At 36.7% G+C, this 26,536-nt stretch overlaps 1 protein-coding gene across 4 annotated transcripts in view; it reads right to left on the bottom strand.

Annotated features, from left to right (window-relative positions):
* AFTPH (aftiphilin) overlaps positions 1 to 26,536 on the bottom strand; it is an 83,953-nt gene that overhangs the window by 24,598 nt on the left and 32,819 nt on the right. For all 4 annotated transcript variants that reach the window (XR_008379529.1, XM_053588169.1, XM_053588170.1 and 1 more), the window contains 4 exons: positions 24,461 to 26,427; positions 5,444 to 5,595; positions 3,221 to 3,347; positions 2,714 to 2,770 (listed from right to left, as the gene is read on the bottom strand). Coding sequence is in view for 3 of the 4 variants with exons in the window: in XM_053588169.1 (XP_053444144.1) it covers positions 2,714 to 2,770; positions 3,221 to 3,347; positions 5,444 to 5,595; positions 24,461 to 26,395 (2,271 nt within the window). In the remaining variant the exon portion in view is untranslated. The remainder of the gene's footprint in view (positions 1 to 2,713; positions 2,771 to 3,220; positions 3,348 to 5,443; positions 5,596 to 24,460; positions 26,428 to 26,536) is intronic.

The raw sequence follows: 26,536 nt of genomic DNA, 5'->3' as shown, positions 1-26,536 counted from the left end.
TGAAAAAAAGCCCAGCTTTTACATGTTTATAGTACCTGATTAAGTTCTTAAATATTTTTCAATTAAAGGTTATATCCTAGATAAAACTCAACCCTTACGTGGGTGGGCGGAATGAACCCGCTAAGTCGATAATGTTAGAATCTGTAATTTCTAAACTTTTCAGGAGAATCCCTGCCATCCCTCAACCCTCCAATAAAGTAGGGCATAAAACTAATACAATTTGCAGGTTCAATTTATAACAATACACGAAAGGCTTTAATTTTGCAGCCAGAAAAATGAAAATAAGTTCACAGTCTAACTCAATACCATATATACATATATTATACAGGTCACAGAAAAAAACATATGGCAAACAATTACTGTCTCAACCAGCTTTTCTAAGTTGAACTATCACTTAAACCAGTGGTTCTCATATTGTGGTCCCCGAACAGTAGCTTCTGCATCACTCTATCAGATGTGCAAATTCTCAAGCCCAACCCTAGACCTACTAAATAAGAAACTCTGGGGATATGGCAGCTTAGTAATCTGTTTTTTAACAAGTGTTCTGAGTGATTCTGATTTACATTACAGTTTGAGAGCCAGGGACTTAAATGATCATTTCAGGTATTCCTCCAGATAAGATCAAAAGATTAATGAACATAGCATATGTACAAAGCACCATGGGAAAAATTCAGGTATAATTACAATTTGGTATTAAAAACAAGTTTATCCCAGCTACTAGGGAAGCTGAGGAAAGATAATCACTTGAGCCCAGCAGTTGGAGGTTGCTGTGAGCTATGATGCCATAGCACTGTACCAAGGGTGACCAAGTGAGACTCTGTCTCAAAAAAAAAAAACAAAAAGCATTATATTTCTAAATGAAAGATATCACAAAGATGGAGGAGAGGAAGATACATTTATATTCACTAAATATAAATAAACTTTGGTATTAAAGCTTACAGAAATAGTAAAATTATTATTAATGTTCTGGATTATACTGCATTTATCTACAACAGAAAAGAGTGTAGGAATCATCAAGATGTTTTTCAAGTATAAGGCAACCATTTACAGCGAAGCCGAAACTGATTTTATTTTTTTCCAGTTTTTGGCCAGGGCTGGGTTTGAACCTGCCACCTCTGGCATATGGGGCCGGTGCCCTACTCCATTGAGCCACAGGTGCTACCCAGAAACTGATTTTTAAAGAAAGCATAGAAAATTCCATAAATCAAATGTTCAATTGAAAATCAATAATTAGTGCTTATTTATGGAGAAAGTTTATAGACTGAAAAAAAGTTGCACAGCAAATTCACTTTCACATGTACCTAATGGGCTATAAAATTTAAATTCTATACTAGGGATTCTTTTGTTATTTTTCTTTTATAAACAATTTTCCACATATTTTCAAGTTATTGGTTATTATAATATATATTAGTTTGAGAGACATTTTAATTCACCAATAACTTAAAGACACATCAAAAAAACCATAAACATCAAACTTTAAAATGTGACTGAATCTTGATAAGGCACAGAATGAAAATGCCTCAGCTTTCCGGGACTACCTGGCATATCTGAAAAAACAAAATTCAACATATTTAAAACATTAGTAGAAGAACTAAGGACCAATGAGTCCTAGCTTATTTTCATTTACTATAATTTGGTAATCACAAGCTTTTATATACATCCATAGACTCAATACTCCATTATTTAAAATCAATAACTGGATTAAAATAAATTATATCATTAACCTTCAAATACTTCAGCTTTTTTTTTTTTTTTTTGGCTGGGGCCAGGTTTGAACCTGCCACCTCTGGTATATGGGTTTGGTGCCCTACTCACTGAGCCACAGGCGCCACCCCTTCATTTTCTTTTCTTAAAAGTTTAGAAATGATAATCCTCCAAAGGTACATTTTATGAAGAGTTATAAACACACTACTAAGATAAAAATAATTTTCAATCTAAAACAAAAGTCTGTAATTAATGAATATAAAAAAGTCCTGAAATCAAGACTTGAAGGGATTTATGAGCTTTAAAAAGATATATTTATACCCTTAAGATCCCAACACTAAATGAGTTTTTGTTTTTTTTTGAGACAGAATCTCACTATGTCACCCTCGGTAGAGTGACGTTGCGTCACAGCTCACAGCAACCTCAAACTCTTGGGCTTAAGTGATTCTCTTGCCTCAGACTCCTAAGTAACTGGGACTACTGGCACCTGCCACAACGCCCAGCTATTTTTTGTTGTTGTTATTGTTGTAGCTATCATTATTGTTTAGCAGGCCTCAGTCAGGTTTGAACCCGCAAGCTCTGGTGTATTTGTCCAGCGCCCTAACCACTGAGATACAGGTGCCAAGCCAAAATGCCTCTTAAAAAACAAAACACTTCGGGCGGCGCCTGTGGCTCAGTGAGTAGGGCGCTGGCCCCATATGCCAAGGGTGGCGGGTTCAAACCCAGCCCCGGCCAAACTGCAACAAAAAAATAGCCGGGCATTGTGGCGGGCGCCTGTAGTCCCAGCTGCTTGGGAGGCTGAGGCAAGAGAATTGCGTAAGCCCAAGAGTTAGAGGTTGCGGTGAGCCGTGTGACGCCACGGCACTCTACCGAGGGCGGTACAGTGAGACTCTGTCTCTACAGAAAAAAACAAAAAAAAAAAAACACTTCTTCTGTCATCGTATGTAAGATGACTTTACAGAATAAATTCAGTAATAATGAATACAGGCAGAGAGATTTTTGTACTTACCAATCCTGCTGCATACATGGGCACTATAACCGGCTGCTTCTTATTGCCTGTGAAGAGCTACACGATGTCAGAGAGAAAGAACATATATTTAGAGAATAATCTGTCATACAATAGTCTCCAAAGTATGTCTGCATTGCTTTATTATATATATTTTAAATGATAAACTGTTAAATTGCCCATATTGGGTTATATTTTTAATTTCCTAGTCCACTAAAACAAGAAATATCAGTTGGAAAAACATTTAGGTAGATTGCTATTTAAAAGCCAGCATATTCAAAATAAATATAAATACTTAAACCAATTACATTTATTTTTCTGAGGAACTAGCTTATCACAGCTTGAAAAGAGATATAATAGAATTTAAAGGATTTTTCTTTTTTTAAATTTCAGATTAATAGGAGGGCACAGATGATTAGGTTACATTGTTAAGATTTGTTAGGTAAAGTCCAAGTTGTAGTTGTGTCCCTCTCCCAACTAAAGGATTTTTGAAAGTACTGACAAACTCACAATGTTTCTGGTGTCTATTCCCAAAGAGCATAAAAGCTTCTTGTTGCTATGGGAGCCGCCCCACTGATATCTCAAGCCATGTGCATCATGGATATCCTGTAGCTCTGTCCACACATCCAGCAGTTCCCTGCAAAGGCCAGGATGAAGCCACCAATAATAGTTACTCAAAAGCTTTTACCATAAATTCGACTTATAATACTACATAGGACATACATTCCAATTACTCTTGTGTTTAAAATGTGCATACAATTACCTGAATGAAATCCAGAACCAACATTTAATAGTCACTGGAAAACGAACTAAGTTAAAACTCATATTAAACAATATGCCAGGAATCAAGCAGAAATTTAGCCTGTGTGTTATTATAAAACAAAAAAATTCAAAAGAAGAAATCATTGAGCCACCATCTTAATACAGCTATTTAATATTTGTTTTCTCTTTGAGTCTTGGTGGTCCATAAACACAATTACAATTATAGCACATACATCATTTTGTATTCCTTTTTTAGATTTTAAACATTTCCCAGTCTACGTACCAGGTCAGACAATTACATTCGCTACATATAGCATTGCTGAATACCACTGCCATCACCTTAGCAGTATTCCCTCCCCTGAGATTCAGCAATGAGGTATGCAGCACTTTTTCTAGGATGTTTGTGAACTTAAGTGTCCAACTTTGTATGTACCTTTTTCAACAGCTGTGTATTGTTTGGTTAGGTAGACACACCACCATTTATCTTACCACAATCCTACAGTTCTGACTAAATTGTTATCGTTTGGCTCCTATTAATAGTAAGGAAGTGAATGTCTTCCTATATTTAATGGTGTGTATTGTACAGTGGTATATATTTCCTTAGAATAAACCTTCTGGAGACAGACTACTGTATCTAAGAGTATGACTAGCATATCACTCCCCCCACAGATCTACGCTTGATCTTAGCCAAAAAGCAGAGAAGCGGTGCCCCCCCCCGACATCCCCCCCACATCTAAACAGTTTCAAGATGGCAAAATATAAACATTTTTGTTCCTTTTTCATTTCATAAATCACCCAAAACAAAAATTAAGAAGCAAAACCATAATCTCCATCTTCAATGAAATTAAGAGATACTTAAAACCCTATATGACAAATATTCAGGTCATAAAGAGGGATGAAGGCATAGTAATTTACTTAATAGCTAAATGAAGGAAGGAGAGACCTGGAAAGGTAGAGAAGGCTTTCAGAGGTGGAGAGTAATAAAACGCAAAAGAACAGCCATGGAACACGAGTAACTTTGAAATTAAAATAAGAAAAATCAATCTATACCCTCTCAAATCCAATACTTATAGGAGTCAGAGACAATGGAGGAAAGGTAATAATTGTCAGGGTAATAATACAAAACAAACACCCAATACTGAAGAATAGAAGCTTCCAGATTGAATGGGCCTACCTAGGGTCAGTCCAATGAATAAAAAAAAGATTTACACCAAGATATTTCATGTGAAGTTTCAGAATATCAGCAAAAAAGAGATCTTACAGCAAAAACTGTAAATATAATGTGAAAACAGAATAAAAAAAATTTACCTCCCATGTATCTTTTTTTTTTTTGCAGTATTGCTATTAGAGGATATGCTTCAGCAAAATGGGATTCAAGTGAAGGGAAGTCCCAACTCAACATACATGTAAGAGGTCTAGACTGAAACCATTCCAGAAGAGAACAAGACCATGGTAGGAGGAAATTTCCAGGAAAAAAACAAAAGGAATGGACACTCTGATAGGCTTGATCACAAGCAAAATTGTAGTAACAGGTGGCTGCAAGGTAGGGAAAAGACTTGGTAAATGAAAGGGTGGCAATTATTAAGTTCAAGAAAAAGCTGCACTATAAAGGAAACAATGGCTTAACAGTGAACAATATTTACATGATTATAAAAATGAAAATACCAAATAACCAAAAACTGACGTAATATATTGGGAAGATAAAGGGAGGAGAAGTGCAGAAGATCTAAATTTCTATTTATTATTCTAGAAGTCAGAAGATAATATGTAACATTGATTAGAATACTGATTTACAAACATCAAAAGAAATAATCTGAAAATAGAGATGTGCAGGAAATTTAAGTCTTTTAGCACAATATGATTAAACTTTTACCACAACTTTCTGAACCTTTATGTTTTAAGATAAACTTATAAATGGAACAGCTGAAACTAATAAAAATACATGCTATCTGACAACCGTCTAGTACTTACCCATTTTCAGGTAAGGCCTCTCTTGTTTTTATTGGCAAGGTGCTTGTTTCCAGCAAGTGCTTCAGGGAAGTAACTTCCTCTTCAGCATCAGGGACAAACATAGAAGGAAAACATGCTTCGAAAATTCGTTCCAGGCGGTTTAGTAAAGCTGTCTGCATCAAAATATCCCCCAAAAGTTTATTTTCAGTTTTCTAATTTTAATAATATTATAGTTTTATCTCTCTCTCTCACACACACATAAACACAGCCTGTCCACTACTTCTAGAGAGGGAGATAAAACTACTATTCAGACACAAAAAACACTAAGTGAAAGGAACATAATTACCCATTGAACAATTGTTCTAAATGATTACTTTAAATAATCACGGTGGTGATACAGTAGGTGACAAGTAACTACACACCAAATACCATTACATGCATTATCCTACTTAATCCATTACAAAATTCTACAAAGAAGAAATTATTGCCCAGTTGTACAGTGAGAGAGCAATCTCGACAGCTGAATAATCCACCCAAAGCAAAAACAAAAAACCAGATAGCATTCCTATTTTTCCCATCACACTGGAATGTTTCTTATTACCACGTCTCTACTAAAATAGAAAAACTGAGGCAAGAGGATCGCTTGAGCCTAGGAGTTAGAGGTTGCTGTGAGCTACAACGCCACGGCACTCTACTACCCAGGGCAACAGCTTGAGACTCTGTCTCAAAAAAAAAAAAGTACAAACTAAAGTAGGGAAAAAAAAATCTCCATTTTTACAATAAGAAATTTAACAGCTCAGTTATCATTTTGTTGATCTATTATCTTTTAGAAATTTCATTTCTCTATCCTTTTTTGTTGTGTGTATATGTGTATCTTTGAATAGAACACTTATCTTTCTCCAAGTAAATATTTATAGAGTATTTTCACTGAGTACAAAGATAAATTCTTTTGTACTTTTGTTAATTAAAAGTTGTTGGATTTGTATGAACTTACTTTTTCTGGATACCATTAGGTTTATCACACATGTGCAACCTACAATAACATTTATTTTCATTTTCTTAGCTGCATTTCAGAAACATGTAAGGTATTTTTCAACTCAACCCAATTTACTGTTTAAACATCAAGTAGGAACACAAATTGTTAGTAAGTTAAAGCCTGTTGGGAGATTAAGTGTACCATTAAATTGATACCTAGTATACACGAAAAACATCATAGTATTATAGTACTTCCTGCCAAGTAACAAAAACACTTGATTTCTGTTGTGTAATATAGTCAGCAACCAGGAAAATGAAAAACAAAAGGAAAAATTTTCATAAATATATTTTTCATACCAAAATCTCTTTTCTGGAAGCTGTACCAGAAACAAAAAAAACTTAACACTCCATAATTAGTCTCAGGGTACTCTTCTGCTACCTCTACAACAGTTACTCTAACACCGTTATTATATTCATATGTGTGATATGGGAAAAGGTTCTCACTACCAATTAGAAAACCTAAAGTAAAGGGTAGACTCAAGATCCCAAGGCTTGTGAAACCCGAGTGTGTCAAGGGGACCGGGCACTTACTTGCTTCAACAGAGGGCATGGACAGACATTACTTTGAAAGGGATCATATAACCATCTAATTGGAAACATGACAAGCGTTGGCTCCTCCTGGGCAAGGAAGGTAAACATCAAATCACATATGACCAAATTTTATTTCTCTCTAAATTAAATCTTTCTCGTATCCTCTTTGTTACCCTTTTAATGAGACAGAAAAAAATGTTTATCATAGGAAGAAATGACTGTAAGATCATCCAATCACTTAAGCTACATAAAATTAACAGGTCTTCGGTATATTCTCAAATGAGTAGAATGTATTTGAGGAAGAGAAAGATTACATTAACCTAATCAACTCAATTTTTACTTTTCCCCTGACCTTTCCCTACAAAGGATATAAACTGAATGGAAATTTCTAAAGAAAGTTTCATACATCTTTAGGATTACATATTAAATTAGATTGTTTCAAATCTTTTGTCTAAGGAGCTACAGCAGAGATTAGTTATCTTTTCCATAACATTTCAGGTTTTGCAGGCCATCTGTAAACAAATAAGTACGGATGTGTTTCAGTGAAACTTTATTTACAAAAATAGGCAGCAGGACAGATTGTCTCTTGCTGACCTGAGGTAGAGGAATACATAACAACCACCAGGACCCAGTAACAGCACTGCCACCCACAAGGAGGGAACTCAACAAGTCAGCAAGAAAGCAATTAGTATGTGGCAAAATGAACAATGACTTGGATTAAAATTAAATTTGCTCTGACATTTTACTTTTAAAAGTTTTATCAGATTTTGGCTCAGTGCCCGTAGCACAGTGGTTATGGCGTCAGCCACATACACCAAGGCTGGTGGGTTTGAATCCAGACCAGGCCAGCTAAGCAACAATGACAACTGCAACAGAAAAATAGCCAGGCATTGTGTTCCAGCTACTCGGGAGGCTGAGGCAAGAGAGTCACTTAACGCCAAAAGTTGGAGGCTGCTGTGAGCTGTGACACCACAGCACTCTACTGAGGGTGACATAATATTTTTTTTAAATCAAATTTCAGCTATCCACAAGACCAGTTTGATGGTCTTAGGGCATCCATCCTGTAAAATGAGCTTCTCACTACTATCTTGTTTATGGTAATAATGCCAAATTTCATTTACTACAAGTTAATTCCAGTAAATAAATGGACGATACAATTATAACACTTCGACAGAGGGCTGCAGACCCAGGAGCTAAGGCTCAGTCTCTGCATTTATAAACTGGAGATATCAAGAATATCTCAGAGGATGGATAATGAATTAGAGGATTAAATACTTGGCACCCAGTATAGGTTTCAGAGATGGCAGCTTTTATCGTTACTACTATTATTAGACAGATGATAGCCTGCCAGGGAATAAAATAAATGAGTGTCAGAACTAGGTTCAAAGCTTACTGAGGATGTTATGTTTCTCCATCATTATTTAGCACTTTAAATCATTATGAAAATAACTTGTCTCAATCTATCAATTTCCACCATATTACATAACAAGAAATTGCAGGTATTTTGCATTCTCTCCCAAGATCTGAGCTGGGGGAAAAAAGTGCCTAGTTTTTAAGATCCTCTGTTATTAAAGAAAACTGTGACTGTTACTCCTTGTAGATTTTAAACTTTGGATATTGGTTATCGCCTTGTAGGCATTTATGACTTAAATTTGATTGCATTACAAAACACGAAGTATATAAACTACACAAAGTGTACTGAAGAATACTTTCCTTCCCCAAAACACAAAAAAGTTAAAAGTTAACAAATTTTATGTAACATGGTCCAACTAACTTAGTAAGTAGAGCAGGTACACAAATATAACTAATATAATGTGCAGAAGAAAACTCAATCTACCACAAGAACATTTTCTCTTGTGATCAGTTTTTCTTTTCAAGCAACAGATTTTCCAAGCAGATTGTAATGAGACACTTGTACTTTTAGAATCACTATTATTTTGATTTTTAAATTTAAGCACTTGAGATAAAAGGTGCATCATAACTGATACTGGCAAAGATTTCAGGTTTGTTTTCCTTTTTTGGTAAATACATTAAATTTTAAAATATACCTAATTCCCCTCTCAATACTAGTTTAATATACACAAATAAACTAAGTCCATAGTAAAAGTTAGCATTATATCAAAACTAGTGTTGAAGGTTGGGTGTGGTGGCTCACATCTATAATCCTAACATGTTAGGAGGCTGAAGTGGGAGGATAACTTGAGGCCAGGAGGTTTAAGACCAGACTAGGCAATGTAGTAAGACCCCATTTCTTAAAAAAAAAAAAAAAAAGGCCAGCAGTCCCAGGAACTTGGTTGGGAGGCTAAGACTGAAGAATCACTGCACCCAGGAGTTGCAGGCTGCAGTAAGCTATGATGATGATGTCACTGTACTCTAGGCTAGATAACAGTGAAGACTCTGTCTCAAAACAGAATAAAAACTAGAGTCAATAAAGTAATATATTAAACTTGGATTTATCTTAATGTTTATGAGTAAAGAAACTTTGTGTATATTACCCTGCTTAAATGAACTCCTGTTTCTGTATAGAGTACCTCTAGCCACAACAGAAAGTCTACTAGTTTTGATTAAATGAGGACACCTAATTTTTAAAACCCCTTGTAGCCAATTAACTCAGAAAAGGACTGCATACAACAGTGACATTTGTTAACATTTTATAGTATATGTGGACTTTTATTAGATGTAAAATGCCAAAAAAGTACTTTACCATTTGGAATGAGTGGTAAAGTCAGATTGGCTGAGCTCTAGTTTCCTTAGGCACATGAGGCAGCATAGATAATCAGTATAACCCAGTTTAGGAAAAGTGGGGGTCTGAAATTCAACCAAAACAAACAAAACAAAGGATGTTCTCTGAAAACCTACTCAGAAACAGAAAAGCTTGATACAGTTGCATTATCCACTAAATTCCCCATTATCTGGAACTCAAGCAACCAGCACTCTCAAGTCAGTTTATTGCATCACCCCTGCAGCTCTTGTATGTTCTTACAGTTTTAAGTGCTAATGTGTGTTACATGAAGTTGAAAAATCATGGTAGTGAAGTGTATTGACTACCGTTCAACTAAAATTGTGCACTGCATTTACAAAGCTGTTTTATAATACAGTAAAACTGTTATAGTAAGTGAAGTTTGTCTTAGCCTTAATTTTCAATGTTAATGTCTAGTGTATTTCAATGTTAATATCAAGTCAATACAGAGTTTCTGGTATGGTATAGCATGGTATCAAATTAGTTTCGCCTGTTTTTATTTTTATTTGTTTCTTTGATATTTTTTATTATAAAAGTGGGCAACATAAAACTAGTGGGATATTTGACATTGTATTTGAGGAATTAATGCATCAACATCTGATTTGATGAAAGTAGTTGCAATTTTCAGTAAGTTCTCAAGGTGTTTATCAGATACTTTGGTTCTAATTTTACTCACTGAAAGCACATGAAGAGTAAAATTAACTACCTTGAAAATAGTTGCTTGCATATGTGGGTGCTGCCAAAAAGCAATGACACAAATAAGGTGTGATCGGGAAAGCGAGGAATATTTGTCTCTGGGAAGGTAAGGCCTATACAAGTTCAGTAAAGAAACATGACCAATTTTTTCTTTAAATTGACTGTCAGATTGCAGCTCTATGCATTCCATTTGAAAATTGGCAGGTTACATAGTTATATCGAATAAAAATGGAGTCACAAATGCACGAAAATATTATTTTCCCAGAAATCCTGAATCTGTCTCCAAATACTTGAATCAAATCAAAAGCAAGGCTGCATATTTTTTGTCATTCAAAGGACTTCGTTTAGCCAACATGTTGAAATGCATAAAATTGTTTGCCTTAATTCGAGCTTGCCATAATTTCAGTTACATTTGGAACACTGTTAGGGTTTGAAACATTGTATCGATAAGTTGGTTTTCACCTTGAAGACTCATGTTTAACTCATTTAAATGAGCAGTGAAATCCACTAAAAACGCTAAATCTGTAAGCCAGTTTTCATCAAGTTCTGGCATCATTTGTTTTTTGATACCATAACTGACTTTATAACATGTTGCAAATCATAAAATCTTTTCAACATTTGGACTCAGCCATCTTACTTGTGAAAAGTAAATGTTGTCGTCATAGTTAGCATCAAATCCCTTGGCCCTTATGAAATTTATAGTCTTGATGATTTGCATGATGTTATCCATTTTTAAAGGTTTTGTGCATAAATTTCCTTGATGTACTACATAATAACACTTTCTCAAACCTGAGTTTTGGGCAGCAAATGCATCATCTTCCATTTATTTTACTTTTTTATTTTTATTTTTTTGAGACAGAGCCTCAAGCTGTCACCCTGGGTAGAGTACTGTGGCATCACAGCTCACAGAAACCTCCAATTCCTGGGCTTAAGTGATCCTCTTGTCTCAGCCTCCCAAGTAGCTGGGACTACAGGCACCCTCCACAACGCCTGGCTGTTTTTTTGTTATTGTCACTGTTGTTTAACAGGCCCTGGCCAGGTTTGAACCCACCAGCCCTGGTGCATGTGGCCAGCGCCCTAACCACTGAACTATGGGCGCCGAGCCATAGATTTGATTTAGTTGTATCTTTTGATGGCACTAAAGAAGCCGTTTCTTCAGTGACATTATATTTGTCTTCAATAAAAAAGGCAAGTTGAGCCGTATTTGTAGCATTAATGTTGTCATTCATTGCTAAACCATAAAATTTTAAATTACCCTGTTTCCCCGAAAATAAGACATCCGCTGAAAATAAAACCTACTTACAGGAAAGATAAGACGTCCCTGAAAATAAGACCTAGCGCCTCTTTGGGAGCACACCTTAAAATAAGACACTGTCTTATTTTCGGGGAAACAGGGTAGTAGCTTTACTCTCCAAACTTTTTCGATAGATTTTCTTACTTCTTCAGTTCACCTAGTCATAGTCTAGTGAGACAAACTGTAGAAATATCTCCCTTTTTTTCCAGGGCAAATTATATCTGCCATGCTTTCCCATACATTGCTTAATAAACTCACTATCAGTAAATTCTTTTTATTTTTTTGCTATTGAGTATGCTACCACATGCTAGCTTTTACAATAGAATCCATCTGAGTTGTAACTTTTAGAAAAAATTTTCTATTTTTAAATTTCTGTTTAAGGGTACATGATTACACTGTTTGCATTTTTTAGTTAACATCCCAGTTGTAGTTCAGTCCTTCACCCAAGAGGTATGCCACACAACCCTACATTGTACCCATTAGGTGGGAGCTTACTGAGACCCTTCCCCACCCCATTCTTGAATTTAATTGTGTTTTTCTCTCACGTGGGCCTGTTGTTGTTCATCTACTAGTTTTAACTCAGTATTCAGTACATGAGGTGCTTGCTTGCCCACTCTTCAGATACTTCATTAAAGAGAATGTTCTTCAGCGCCATCCAGGTAAATATGAAAAATGTAAAGTCTCCTTTTTATGGCTGAATATTATTCCATGGTATATATATACCACAGTTTATTAATCCACTCATGGGTTGATGGGCACTTGGTTTGTTTCTACATCTTTGTGATCGTGAATTGAGCTGTTATAAACATTCTAGTACAAATGTTTTTATAAAAAATAATTTTTTTTTTCTTCTGGGTAGACACCTATTAATGAGACTGTGGGATTAAATGGAAAGTCTACTTTTAGTTCTTTGAAGATTTGCCATACTTCTTTCCAAAAGGGGTGTATTAGTTTGCAATTTCACCAACAGTGTAAGTGTTCCCTTTTCTCCACACCCACGCCAGCATCTCCAGCTTTGGGACTCAGCGATATGGGCTATTCTCAGTGGGGTTAGATGACATTGCAAGGTGATTTTGATCACCTTTTACGTTTCTCTGATCATTTGGGGGTGATGAGCATTTTTAAAATGTGTTTATTAGTCATATATCTGTCTTTTGGGGAGAAAGTTCTATTCATGTTTCCTGCCCAGTGATTAACTGGGTTGTTAGTTCTTTTTTGATTTTTTTTTTTTTTTTTAGTTCTTTGTAGGTTCTGATTATTAGTATTTCGATTCAACACATGAGAATATCTTCTCCTATTCTGAAGGTTGCCTATTTGCTTTGTTTATTGTGTTCTTAGTTGTGCATAAGAAGCTTTTAAGCTTGATCAAGTCCCATTTATTTATTTTTGTTGTTGCTGCAATTGCTAATGGGGTCTTCTTCATAAAATCCTTCCCCATGGCCTATTGTGAATAGTAACCCTCAAGCTATCAGGAACTACATTTATCCAGAATCTGCCAATCCCACTGGGTGCCAGGTAACAGGGAGATTACTGTAGTTTTTGTTTAATGCTTACATAGTGCTTATCAAGCATCAGGCATTATTTTAAATGCTTTATAAACACTATTTCATTTGTCTCGTATAAACTACACGAGAGGTAACTATTATTTCCATTACCTGGTTGAGAAAAATGAAGCACAGAGGTCACATGAATACTAAGTGGGGACGCTGAATCCTTTTTTTTTTTGAGACAGAGCCTCAAGCTGTCACCCTGGGTAGAGTGCCATGGCTTCACAGCTCACAGCAACCTCCAACTCCTGAGCTCAAGCAATTCTCCTGCCTCCACCTCCCAAGTAGCTGGGGCTACAGGCACCCGCCACAACGCCCGGCTATTTTTAGGTTGTAGCCATCTTTGTTTTTGGCAGGCCCAGGCTGGATTCGAACCTGCCAGCTCAGGTGTATGTGGCTGGCGCCTTAGCCACTTGAGCTACAGGCACCAAGCCGGGACACTGAATTCTTACTCAGAAAGTATAGCTTCAGAATAGGTGCTCATAAGTACTATATTGTTATTAAAAGTTCTAAGTTTAACTTCTAAAAATTACAGAGCTTTGAGGACAGGGGCTATGTTTTATTCTTGATCTCTAGTATCTACGTTCTACACATAGTACATGAATGCTAACTAAATTAATGCTTACTGTATTAAAAAAAACTTTCCTTTTATTTAAGACTGCAGGAGACATAATTTCATGAGTACTTCCTACTTATGAAAGTATATCTTATTGTAAGCCATGTAAAAACTTTTGTACATGAGTTGGGCATAGTTACTAACGTATACCAGCTGAATGCCTTTCATGTACCTTACTATGCTTGATGCTCTACATGTGTTACTCTATGAATCTTCTAAAAGAAACTCTACAATGTAAGTATTATTGCCTCTGTATTACAGATGAAGAAATTAAAGCTTAGGGAGATTAAGATAATTAACCACAGTCTTACTGCTGGTATGATGTACAGCAAGGATCTGATCCAAAGTCTGACTCTAAAGCCACTATTCTTTTCACCACATCCTGGTTTCACCCACTTTTTGTGGTCTTTAAACATTTCTGTCCATTAGATAAGAGATTCATCTGTTAACTCCTGAGCTGATGACTATATTTGAAAAAATGAACAATTTCACCTACACTAGAATTCATAGTTTTTAATAAAGTTGTAAATTTCTACTAAAGAGTGCCACATTCTAAATACGAATGAAACAAATACACACACACTTAGCATACTATTTATCTGAAGTTATAATACTAAATAAAACATTATTTATGCCAATTACTTGAACTTTAAACATTGTCAGCCCTGGCGTACAAAAAGGAAAAAAAGTATTCAGTTCGTCCTTCAATATGGAATAAGGTAACTGGTGGCTTGCTCATATCCTTCCATTCATATGTGAGCCAAATTCTAAGCCTGGCAAACAGCAGCATATCTGGCCATTAAATATTTTAAGAACTGGGGCTCTGATAAATGTTGAGTTGAAAATCAAATGCTGTTCAAGGCAGGTACCAGACTCCCTTTTTATTTTCTCATTAGTATTCAATGCTCTGAAGCCAAGTAAAGGAGGTTTGCTATTCGGACAGAAGTGCACTTATATTCAGAAGAGCTCCTACCTATCAAAGCTATTCTGAGAATGATAACTAACCCAAAATAGGGGTTTTTGCTCTCAAAATAGCTTGACAGGTGAGTATACTGCTAAGAGCCCAAACTAGAGGTACTCCGACATAAATTCGGATTTGCCTTTCTATTACTTTCCATTGTTAGCCAAAAAATATGGTTGGCAATATTACTTTCTACACTACTGAAGACCATTTTCTAAGAAGTTTTGTTTCTGAGATTATTCAGTAACAGCTGACATTTACCATACACTTTCTATGTGCAAAGCAATGTGCTAACCACCTTCACAAGCACAATTCATTCTATCTAATGAAATTAAGTAACCTGGATCTAATCTAGAAGTATGACCTTTTTTTTCTTGTTTGTTTTTTTGAGACAGCGTCTCAAGCTGTCGCCCTGGGTAGAGTTAAACTCTTGCGTTTAAGCGATTCTCTTGCCTCACCCTCCCAAGTAGCTGGGACTACAGGCGCCCACCGCAATGCCCGGCCATTTTGTTTTTTTTTTTTTGGTTATAGTTGTCATTGTTGTTGGGCGGGCCTGGGCTGGATCTGAATCCACCAACTCCAGTGTATGTGGCTGGTGCCTTAGCCGCTTGAGGTACAGGCGCTGAGCCTATGACCTTGTTTTTAATCACTATACAATATATCCAGGGCTGACTTACCCAGCAAGCCAAGGCCTAAGGTCACAATACTTTAAGGGGTCAATGAGAATGTTTTAATATGCCCTTTTCCTCCTCCCACAATCCCTCACGCTCTTTCTTTCCAACTTGGGCCCTGCAGAATGGCTCCCACAAAGAAGGGTGGCAAGAAGAAGAAGGGCCGGTCTGCCATCAACAAGGTGGTTGACTGGAGAATACACTATCAATATTCACAAGCACATCCATGGAGTGGGCTTCAAGAAGCATGCCCCTCAGGCACTCAAAGAGATCGGGAAATTTGCCATGAAAGAGATGGGAACTCCAGATGTGCGCATTGATACTAGGCTTAACAAAGCTCTCTGGGCCAAAGGCATGAGGAATGTCCATACCGTATCTGTGTGTGGTTATCTAGAAAACACAATGAAGATGGAAGATTCACCAGACAAGCTCTATACTTTGGTTACCTATGCACCTGTTACCACTTTCAAAAATCTACAGACAGTCAACGTGGATGAGAACTAACTGGTGATTGTCAGACACATCAAATAAATTATAAAATCAACAAAAACATCAATTATAACAAATTATAAAATAAAAAAGAAAATGTTTTAATATGTAATGATAATATGTTCATTTTTATTCTAAGTCATAAATAGACTTTCAAGCATCTTTTATGGAGAAAGTACTCATGAAAGTCATAATGCATCCATGGTTATACCATATCTCCAAAGGTACAGAGGCTTTTATAGCTTTTCTCTATTTTCCCAATTTTCTAATTTCTCATATTTATTTTCCTACCAGGCTCCCTCATTACCTTGAAAGTCTCTATAATTACTATTATTTTTTGAGATAGACTCTTGCTCTCTTGCCCAGGCTGGAGTGCAACAGCCTCATCACAGGCTCACTGCAACCTCAAACTCCAGGGCTCAAGTGATCTGCCTGCCTTAGCCTCCCAAGTAGCTAGGACGACATTATCACACCTGGCTAATTTTTCTATTTCTTGTAGACAGGGTCTTGCTTTTGCTCAGGCTAGTCTTGAATTTCCAGCCTCCTGGAAGTTATTCTCCTGCCTTGGCCTCCCAGAGTGCTACGATTATAGACATGAGGCATCATGCCTAATCTTTATAATTATTTTTATTTTTCTAAGCAAGTTAAGATTTCTGGGAAAGCAAAAATGTTTAATTCATCAATGGGGGCAAGGCATGATGTATGAATTCACAACTGCTACTCATTCTCAGTTCTGCCACATCTTTATATCTCGGGGTAGAGGAATACAGTCCTGGGGTACATAAATAGCCATTTTATTTATTTTATCCATTTGTGCAAACAAGCCATATTATCTAATGTAAAGATTCCCAACTGGAATCTCTTAGTCACAAATAGGTTACAAGTCTTCCAAAAATCTTGAAAGCTCTATGTGACAGATAACTGTTCCTTCTTGTGATGGTTAAGTTTATGGGTCAACTTGATTGGGTCATGTGGTACCCACATTCAGTCAAACATTATTCTGGTAGTGTTTGTGGAGTGTTTCTGGATGAGATTAACATTTGAATTGGTAGACTGACTAAAGCACCTCTCTAATACAGATGGGCCTTATCCATTCAACTAAAGACTTAAATAGAACAAAGAGACTGAGTAAGAGGGAAACTCTGCCTGACTTGACATTGAATTGGGACGTCAGTCCCTTCCTGCTTTTGGACTTCAATTGAAAAACAGTTCTGCTTAGGTCTCGAGTCTGCTAGCTTTCAGACTGGAAGTTATACCATTGGCCCTCCTCGTTCTCAAGCCTTTAGACTTACACTGGAACTATGCCATCAGCTGCCTTAGGTTTCCAGCTTGTTGACTGTACATTTTGGTACTTTTGGTACAAATTTACCTCTAGTAAATTTGTTTCTTTCTCCACATACACACCCCATTGGTTTTGTTTCTCTGAAGAACCCTAACTAACATACCTCTATTTTATAACTGATTACATTGGGGTATAAAAAGATTAAGTGTATTGTTAAGTCTTCTTTAGCTTTCTAGAGACTAACACCTAGGATTCTAGACTCTAGCTCTTATGCCACTCAAATATGTATCCCCTTTAAAGCACAGCAGATCCTTGTAAAAACATCGTTTTGTTGTAATGTTGATGGAAGGAAAAACAATCCCTGGCAAGGGTCACTATGTGGAGATGGCATATTCTCACCATGTCTGGATAGGTTTTCTTTAGGTAACTCCAGTTTCCTCCCACATCCCAAAGATGTACACATCAGGTCAATCGGTGTGTCTAAATTGTCCCTGTGTGTGTGTGTGCGTGTGTCCTCCCATGAGACAGCATCTTATCCAGGGCTGGTTCTGCATTGCACCCTGAGCTGCTGGGATAGGATCTGGCCACTTGTAATCTTGAACTGGATTAAGTGGTTTGCAAAAGCAATGAATGAATACAGATTAGTATAAAATAAAACTTAGTAAAGTCTATGATAATCATACAATGCATGAAACAAACGATGTGTTAGGGAAGCAAGACAGTGAGCTTGCCAGAGTTGTGATTGTTTTTGAACTACGTAGAGATAGGAAGTGCTTCTTACACTTTGCAAATAATTACTCCTTCATCTAACCCACTACCCACAACTGCTGTCATTCACTGAACACCAAAAATCGTGTTATTTTATTTTTATTGATCTTTCTTAAATATATGTATGGCTCACATTTATTTCAATGCTTAATATTATAAGTGTTTTGTGTCTTTTTTGAAAAATGTATTTTCATGCCTATTTTCTTCCTTGTGTCTTTATTTAGAAGTTTGGTTGATAATTTCTGTGGCAAATATGCTGTCATATTTAACTCTTATTTATATCAATTAGCCTATGGTAAAATTAGTTTTGTTGTTTTGCTTAAAGTTGTAGTTTCCAAGATCCTATCTAGGACATCAAGTGAAGAGTTCCTGTTACTTGTATTTAAGGTAACCCTTAAAATTCCTTCAATGTATTTCCAGTTAGTTTTCCTTTCTTGCTTATACACGGAAGTTGATTAATATCAATGGTTTTAATATGGATAGCATTAGATCTTGCACTTAAGTGGAAGTTCAAAAGAAACATAAAATCCACTGAGTAATTTAATCTTCCATTTAAGATGCTACCTTATGCCTTACCATCATTAATTATTAAGCAGGATATCAAGTGCTATCTACAATTGTATACTTATCAATCTCTAATTTCAAGCTATATAAAAAGAACAATCAATGGTTATATTCACTATGCTCTACAAAGATGATTTGTCTTTTTTGCACAGTTTCTGGATAAATTTAATAAAGTACTTCTTTTTTCTTTCTTTCTTTTTTTTTTTTTGGAGACAGAGTCTCACTTTGTCACCCTTGGTAGAGTGCCGTGGTGTCACAGCTCACAGCAACCTCAAACTCTTGGGCTTACGCAATTCTCTTGCCTCAGCCTCCCAAGTAGCTGGGACTACAGGCGCCCGCCACAACACCTGGTTATTTTTAGAGATGGGGGTCTCACTCTTGCTTAGGCTGGTCTTGAACTCGAGAGCTCAGGCAATCCACCCACCTCAGCCTCCCAGAATGCTAGGATTATAGGCATGAGCCACCACTCCTGGCCTAAATAAAGTATTTCTATTTCAGAATTAAATGTCAGATTTTTTTTTTTTAGATAGAGTCTCAAGCTGTCACCCTGGATAGAGTGCTGTGGCATCATAGCTCACAGCAACCTCCAACTCCTGGGCTCAAGCGATTCTCCTGCCTCAGCCTCACAAGTAGCTGGGACTACAGGCACCCGCCATAATGCCAGGCTATTTTTTGGTTGCAGTCATCATTATTGTTTGGTGGGCTGGGCTGGACTCGAATCTGCCAGCTCAGGGTGTATGTGGCTGGTGCCTTAGCCGCTTGAGCCACAGGTGCCGAGCCTAAATGTCAGATTTTTAAAGAGAAAAATAGCAAGAAAAAAATTCTATCTAGATAGTTAAAAGTTGCCGGGCGTGGTGGCTCATGCCTATAATCCAAGGCGGGTGGATTGCTTGAGCTCACAAGTTCGAGACCAGCCTGATCAAAAGCAAGACCCCATCTCCACTAAAAATAGAAAAAACTGAGGCAAGAGGATCGCTTGAGCCTGAGTTGGAGGTTGTTGTGAGCTATGACAGCACGGCACTCTACCCAGGGTGACAACTGGAGACTCTGTCTAAAAAAAAAAAAAAAAAAAAAAGTAGTTAAAGTAAGCAAAGATCTATAATGCCAAAATCTTAAATCTTAATTCCCTTATTTTGTTGCTTACTTCTTTTTTTCAGGTATTAGATCAAATGTTCACCCACATAAGAGAAAACCTGCACAAATTGTGGACAGATGATTAAATAAATGAAGATGAAAAGACAGGACTGATTATATTCAGTTTAAGAATGCTAACTTTCTGATGAAAACACCAGTAACTATCTCAACATAACACAAGTCAAAGGATTAGTGACTGTCATTTCCTTTTTGTGATACTCTCAATTTTCAAAGCTCTCAAAACAAATCTTCAGTTAATGTTTTCCCAGTAGTGTCATCAACTAGATAGCTAGTATGAAAAAAATGACTTAAGTTTCCTTCTCTATAGCCAATTAATATAAACAGCTTTCTTACCAATTTCCTAAATTCTCAAATAACATGCAGAACAATATTTTAAAATTTTATAAAAGTTCAGGGTTACAAGAGCTGGAGGTTGCTGTAAACTGTGATGCCACAGCACTCTACCGAGGGCGACTTAGTGAGACTCTGTCTCAAAGAAAAAAAAAACCAACTCAGGGTTAAACGCAATGTTTATGACATTATCTCTTTTACCATAAATCTAAGAAAAAAGCATCTTGGCTATTTCAATCAATATTCCTTTCTGAAATATTAAAAGGTTAACAGAGAATTATTAAAATAATATGCATAATAGTCTTTTGAAAAAAGGAATGGTTTGAGACACAGTTTCACTATGTTGCCCTTGGTAGAGTACCATGGCATTACAGCTCACAGCAACCTTAAACTCTTGGCTTAAACTATTCTCTTGCCTCAGCCTCCCAAATAGCTGGGACTACAGGCATCTGCAGCAATGCCCTGCTATTTTTTTGTTGTAGTTGTTGTTGTTTAGCAGGCCTGATTGGGTTCAAACCCGCCAGCCCCAGTGTATGTGGCCAGTGCCTTAACCACTGAGCAACAGGCATCAAAGCCTGTTTTAATTCTTATCCGAAAAAGCAAAGAACAGTTTTGACCTTTTTCCCATTTGTACAATGGAGATACCATTCTCTATAATTTATAAGAATGTTAATAAGACAATGAAACATACGGGCGGCGCCTATGGCTCAGTCGGTAAGGCGCCGGCCCCATATACCGAGGGTGGCGGGTTCAAACCTGGCCCCGGCCAAACTGCAACCAAAAAATAGCCGGGCATTGTGGCGGGCGCCTGTAGTCCCAGCTGCTTGGGAGGCTGAGGCAAGAGAATTGCTTAAGCCCAGAGTTGGAGTTGCTGTGAGCTGTGTGAGGCCACGGCACTCTACCAAGGGCCATAAAGTGAGACTCTGTCTCTACAAAAAAAAAAAAAAAAAAGACAATGAAACATACTAAACTCTGGGTTCTCAGAAAAAATTACTCAATGAAAGACAAAATCTATTTCTCAATAATGTTCATATGTAGCTTTTAAATCAAAGCTTAAGCCCTCTGAGGCTTGGTGGACCCACAGTTGAGATAATTTGACTAAGAATATTTTATAAGTTTGGAAAATTTCTTCTAGGCTGACTTTTCCCTACTTAAGTAACAAATTATTGCAATAAACCCAAGGAAAATACATTTATTAAAATTTTAAGATATTTACGCACCAAATATAGTAATAAGTGGAAGAAGTCTGAAATGACACCTACCCATTTATCTGACTTCACAAAACAAAGAACTGTCCTGTGAGTTTGTTTAACTGAATTAACTGAGCTCCGAATCCTAAGACTCACATAATATTCTGTCAGAGCACAGTTTGGACAAAATCACTTGATGACACTGTTAAGGATACTAGTTGCATCCAGGTAAGATCCAAAAGGAATAAATCAATTCAAGTTTTATCGTTAAAAACTTAATGTTTGCTGTCATTAATATGTAAGGGATTTTGTGCTGTTCTAAACATTGCAGCAACTAGAAGAAACATTTTAAGAAAAAGCATTAATAAATCCACTCCAAAAGGGCTACATTAATGTACTATTCCACCAGAATCTGAAGAAAAGAAAGTACAAGTCACAAGACTTTAGGAATAATGGGATTAAGAATGAAAGTCACTGTTCAATCTTTAGCCACTTTTGACAGTCATTTATTCAGCAGAACTTAACCATTTCCCTACCTCAAATTTGTTCCCAAACTTCTCACATCCACCTCCAAATTCTACTCATTTTTACATAAACCATTCAGCAAAAATTAAGGTCTGCCATCTTGAGTCAAACAAGTCTCAGAAGTCTTTTTTTTTTTTTGAGACAGAGTCTCTAGCTGTCGCCAGTGCCGGGGCATCACAGCTCACAGCAACCTCAAACTCTTGGGCTTAAGTAATTCTCTTGCCTCAGCCTCCTAAGTAGCTGTGATTACAGGTACCTGTCACAACGCCTGGTTATTTTGTTGTTGTTGTTGCAGTTGTCATTGTGGTCTAGCTGACCCAGGCCAGGTTCAAACCTGCCAGCTTTGGTGTATGTGGTTGGCGCTGTAACCACTGCACTACAGGCGCCAAGCCAAGAAGTCTTAATGTATATTGCCACATTTATAAAGTTTTTTGTTTTTTTTTTTTCTTTTACAAAACAAGAATCATAACTACAAAATTCTTATTTTTTAGCAGACTGGTTTTTTCATTTTAATACTTTTACTTCATCTTTACAAAAGTTCTTTGGAGTGGATATTACTTTCTTTTTATATCCAAAATTATGTAACTTTTTAAAGGCTAGGTCAAAACCCATGTATTTTATTACCTCTTACGTCAGTTCTTAAATTATAAATAAATAACCTCAATCAACTAGTATGATGTAAGAAATTCCTATGAGTGGTCATACTTAATAAAAATTCATTATCTCACGATGTTAAAAGTTCTAAGGCTACAAATTAAAGATCATCCAATTCTGGTGTCACTCTATACTCTAGTGAGATGAAACTTAATAGAAAAAGGCGCCATTAGGTTAAAACCAACAATCCTCATTTAGCATTATGATTAGTTCACTTCTTGTTTAAAATCGCAAGTTTCCGCCTCAATAATAAATCACTCAATAGAAATACTACACATTAGCCAAACCACGTTAACTGAATTACCAAATTAAACTACTCAGACACCCAAAGCTAACTGAAAAGTGATTAACTATGCACAGCAACTGAAAATAGCATAATTTCTCTAATATGTATCAAAGGTATCAAAGCAATGATAGGTAATCATTTCAATTAACAAAGACTTTGAAAATATTTTCAATTGAAAATCATTTTCTTAGCAAAAGATAACTAGAGAAGTGAAGTCTGTAGATTCTGATTTTATTCGCAGTATTTTTAATATATGTCTGTGAACCAGGTGTTACATGAATCAATTATTAGTATAAAGCAGTGGGTTTCAAGGGATTGCCTTTTCCCACGGTCTTGGAGTTGAATAAAAGTGAAATCTAGCATAGGGTACAACCCTGGTCTGGGGAACAACTTGGCTATTTAGCCAGCTATACCTCTAGAGGCTACTCTGTGTCAAAATAAATCTTAATGAATCTTCTCTGAAAGAATATGAGTTATAAGAACTAAGGAACAAAAACAGTTTTCCCGATACCCGTATTCCCTAGGAGGGGTAAATATATGTGTACATTTGCAAGAATTATAAGAAAATAAATACAACCACAGTAGCCCTTGGCTTGCCTTAGGGCTAAACCTTAATTCATCTCATACCTTTATCCCAGGTCTTTTAGTAGTTGTTAAATTATGAGGTCCAAATATGCTTTTGTCCCTATTTTTTTTCTATTTCTCAATTCAGTATAGCTTGCACCACAGGATGAGGTTTCAAATTCTGCTTGTTCTCTTCAGCAATCAAAACTGTACTTCAATTTCTAAGATTTTTTTTTTTTTTTTGGAGACAGAGTCTCACTCTGTTGCTCTGGGTAGAGTGCTGGAGTTATCATTGATCACAGCAACCTTGGTCTCTCGGACTCAAGCGATCCTCCCTTCTCAGCCTCCACAGTAGCTGAAACTATAGATACCTACCACAATGCCCGACTAGTTTTTCTATTTTTAGTAGAGAAAGAAGGGGTCTCTTTTTTTTTTTTTTTTGAGAGAGAATCTTACTTTATCGCCCTCAGTAGAATGCTGTGGAGTCATAGCTCACAGCAACCTCAAACTCTCGGCTCAAGAAAGTTTGCCTTTGCCTCCATAGTAGCTGGGACTATAGGTGCCCACCACAATGCCTGGCTATTTGTAGAGACAGGGTCTCATTCTAGTTTAGGCTGGTCTTGAACTCCTGTGCTCAGGCAATCCGTCCACCTCATCCACACAGAGTGCTAGGATTACAGGCATGAGCTACCACACCCAGCCAATCTCTCAAGTCTCTGATGGACAAAATTAACAGATTTTCCTGCCCCTGGAGCTTAGAAATCTTCTAAATCTCAGCTTAACCTGCTTTTAAAATCACTGTAAAAGTAAAAGCTCAAGAATTTACTGGAATAATTAGCTAATAAATCATGTTTTACAAAAGTGCTACTTATAGTAACCAAACATCCAAGTTAATGAATTTCTAGAAATATTAAAGAAATTCACTGAGATAAAGAAAATCTTCCTAAGCTTTAATGAGGGACTACTTGTAGTTTCCCAAAGGGTTATGGAAAAATGTAACTAATCTACAAATCAGGCAAGATTTATGTATCATAATGAGATGAAGAGGTAACCATGTGAAAAAATATTTTTTGAAAAGTGGAATCAGAAGCTTCCACAGCAATTAATATACAACACATAATAGAGAAAATTGGCAAATACCTGAACTGAAGTGGTGGATTCCTGTAAACAGCCACTAGCAACTGCTCCTTTGGAAGTTGCTAAAGGGACACTGGGTGTTTTGGAGGTTCCTGGAGTATCAATATTTTCATCTGTCCTATGTGACTGCCAGGCTTCCTTTCGATTATAAGATTCAGTAGCCTGCTGGTCTCCAAAAGCAGCCCAAGAACAACTATCTTTTTGCTCATCTTCAAAAGCATGCCAATCTACAACTTGGCTAGGACCAGCTGAACTGAAGTCTGCAAAATCATCTGAGTCTTGAAAAGCATTACTGTCATCCTGAACATTTGGCACAGAATCAAAGTCTCCAAGCTCACCTTCTTGCCCATTTTTCAGTTTTGAAACAGGGTCACTGCCTGTCCCACTAGACTTTCTTGCCAACTGACATCCCTCTGATAAACTATCAAAAGTCTGTTTTAGTTCTGACTCGGTAAATATCACTTCCTCTTGGCAGGAAATAGCATTTGTATCCCCAAATTCTCCAAAGTCATCACCTGGACCTGGTTCACTAAAATGTGGAAAGTGCTCTGAGGACTCTTCAAAAGTGGCATCACTCACTGAATCTTGAGTACCAGTAACCAAAGGTGGAGTTGGGCCGCTGGCTGTGCCAAAGTCACCAAAATCATCCTCAGTGGTATCACTGCAAGTTACAAAGTCATAACTACTGTCTCCATTTTTTACATGTACAGAATCATCCAAAACATTTTCTTCTGTGTGATCAATGTTTGGGCTTTGGAAATTAGTAAATTTTATACTTTCTTCTTTGGAAGAACCAACTTCATCATCAGCATCAGAAGTTTTAATAGAATCCATGCATAGGTCAGCACATTTAGAAGTAAATAAATCAAGCTTTTCTTCAGTTTTATATTGTTCTCTCTTAATGGCTTCTGAATTATCAGCTGAGTCTGTCAAACTCCTAGCCTTTGACTGAACACTGGAATTTAAAAATTCATCCTGTTGCAGTGTTGAAAGGCCTTGTTTTTCAACACTAAACCCTCTGTTAGTCATGATGCTGATTTCTGAAACACAAACTCCATCCTTTCCATCAGTGTCTCCTTTATTGTCAAAGCTTCTACCCAAAGACAATTCTTTTATAGAATTCAGTTCATTGACTCTGTTAATTTTATTGTTTTCCTGAATGGTTAGTGCTTCTCTATCATTTAAAACTGCATGTCCCATCTCTTCTAGTTGTATCCTTTCCTTTTTGGAAAATGTGGCAAAATCTGCAAATTCCTCAGCAGGGCTAGGTAGAGAGTCTAAATTATACTCAGTACTATGAGTGCTAAGAGGCTTCTGTCCCTTTGAATCAGCTACATTGTCTAGATCATCTGTTCCCTGAGGATTTACAGTTTCCAACACTGCAAACCCATTTGTTAGAATCTCTAGACAAGGAGGCTTTTCACCATTGCAGCTCTCTAACCGCTTGTTTTGATGAACATTCATATCAGTTCTAAAATCTCCTGGAGAGAAACTTTCAGGTGTTCCAACATTCTGTCTCTGCTCCACTACTTTATTTAAATTTCCTAGATTTTCCATGACATCAATGGAAGTATCTAAAGTTTTGGATGATATTATTTCTTTGCTGGTGGTAGAAAGGAAAACATCTGACTGTCCTTTCACAGGAGTAGAAAGTTCAGTAGTGATGTCCTTATCGTTACCATTTTTAATGGACTTAAAGCTTGTAAGGCTATCTACATTTTCTGAGAAATCATGAATTGGCATAAAATGGTTTGAAGGAACAAACTCTTCCTTGGGACGAGTATAATCTGGTGCATCAAAATCAACAAATCCTACACCAGAAGGGCTAACTTCTGAAAACCCACCAAATTCCCCAAATTCATCATCGTCATCATCCTCTGCTCCATTGTCTAGTGGTGGTGGGGATGAAGAGTACATTCGAATGATGTCTGGTTCCATTGTTCAGCTGCTTTCAAATCATTAATTTACACCTGTAAAAAAGAACAGATTTTTTTTTTTTTTGAAAGGTAAAGATCATACAGAATAAGATCTTTCAAAATTCTCTCAAAGCTACTTTAAAATAATGAAAATTTACACTAC

This window comes from Nycticebus coucang, chromosome 4 (genome assembly GCF_027406575.1).
Source record: "Nycticebus coucang isolate mNycCou1 chromosome 4, mNycCou1.pri, whole genome shotgun sequence".
In the NCBI taxonomy this organism is placed as follows: Eukaryota; Metazoa; Chordata; class Mammalia; order Primates; family Lorisidae; genus Nycticebus; species Nycticebus coucang.
The sequence above is the reverse complement of the archived record's forward strand: the minus strand, read 5'-3'. Positions and strand labels throughout refer to the sequence as shown.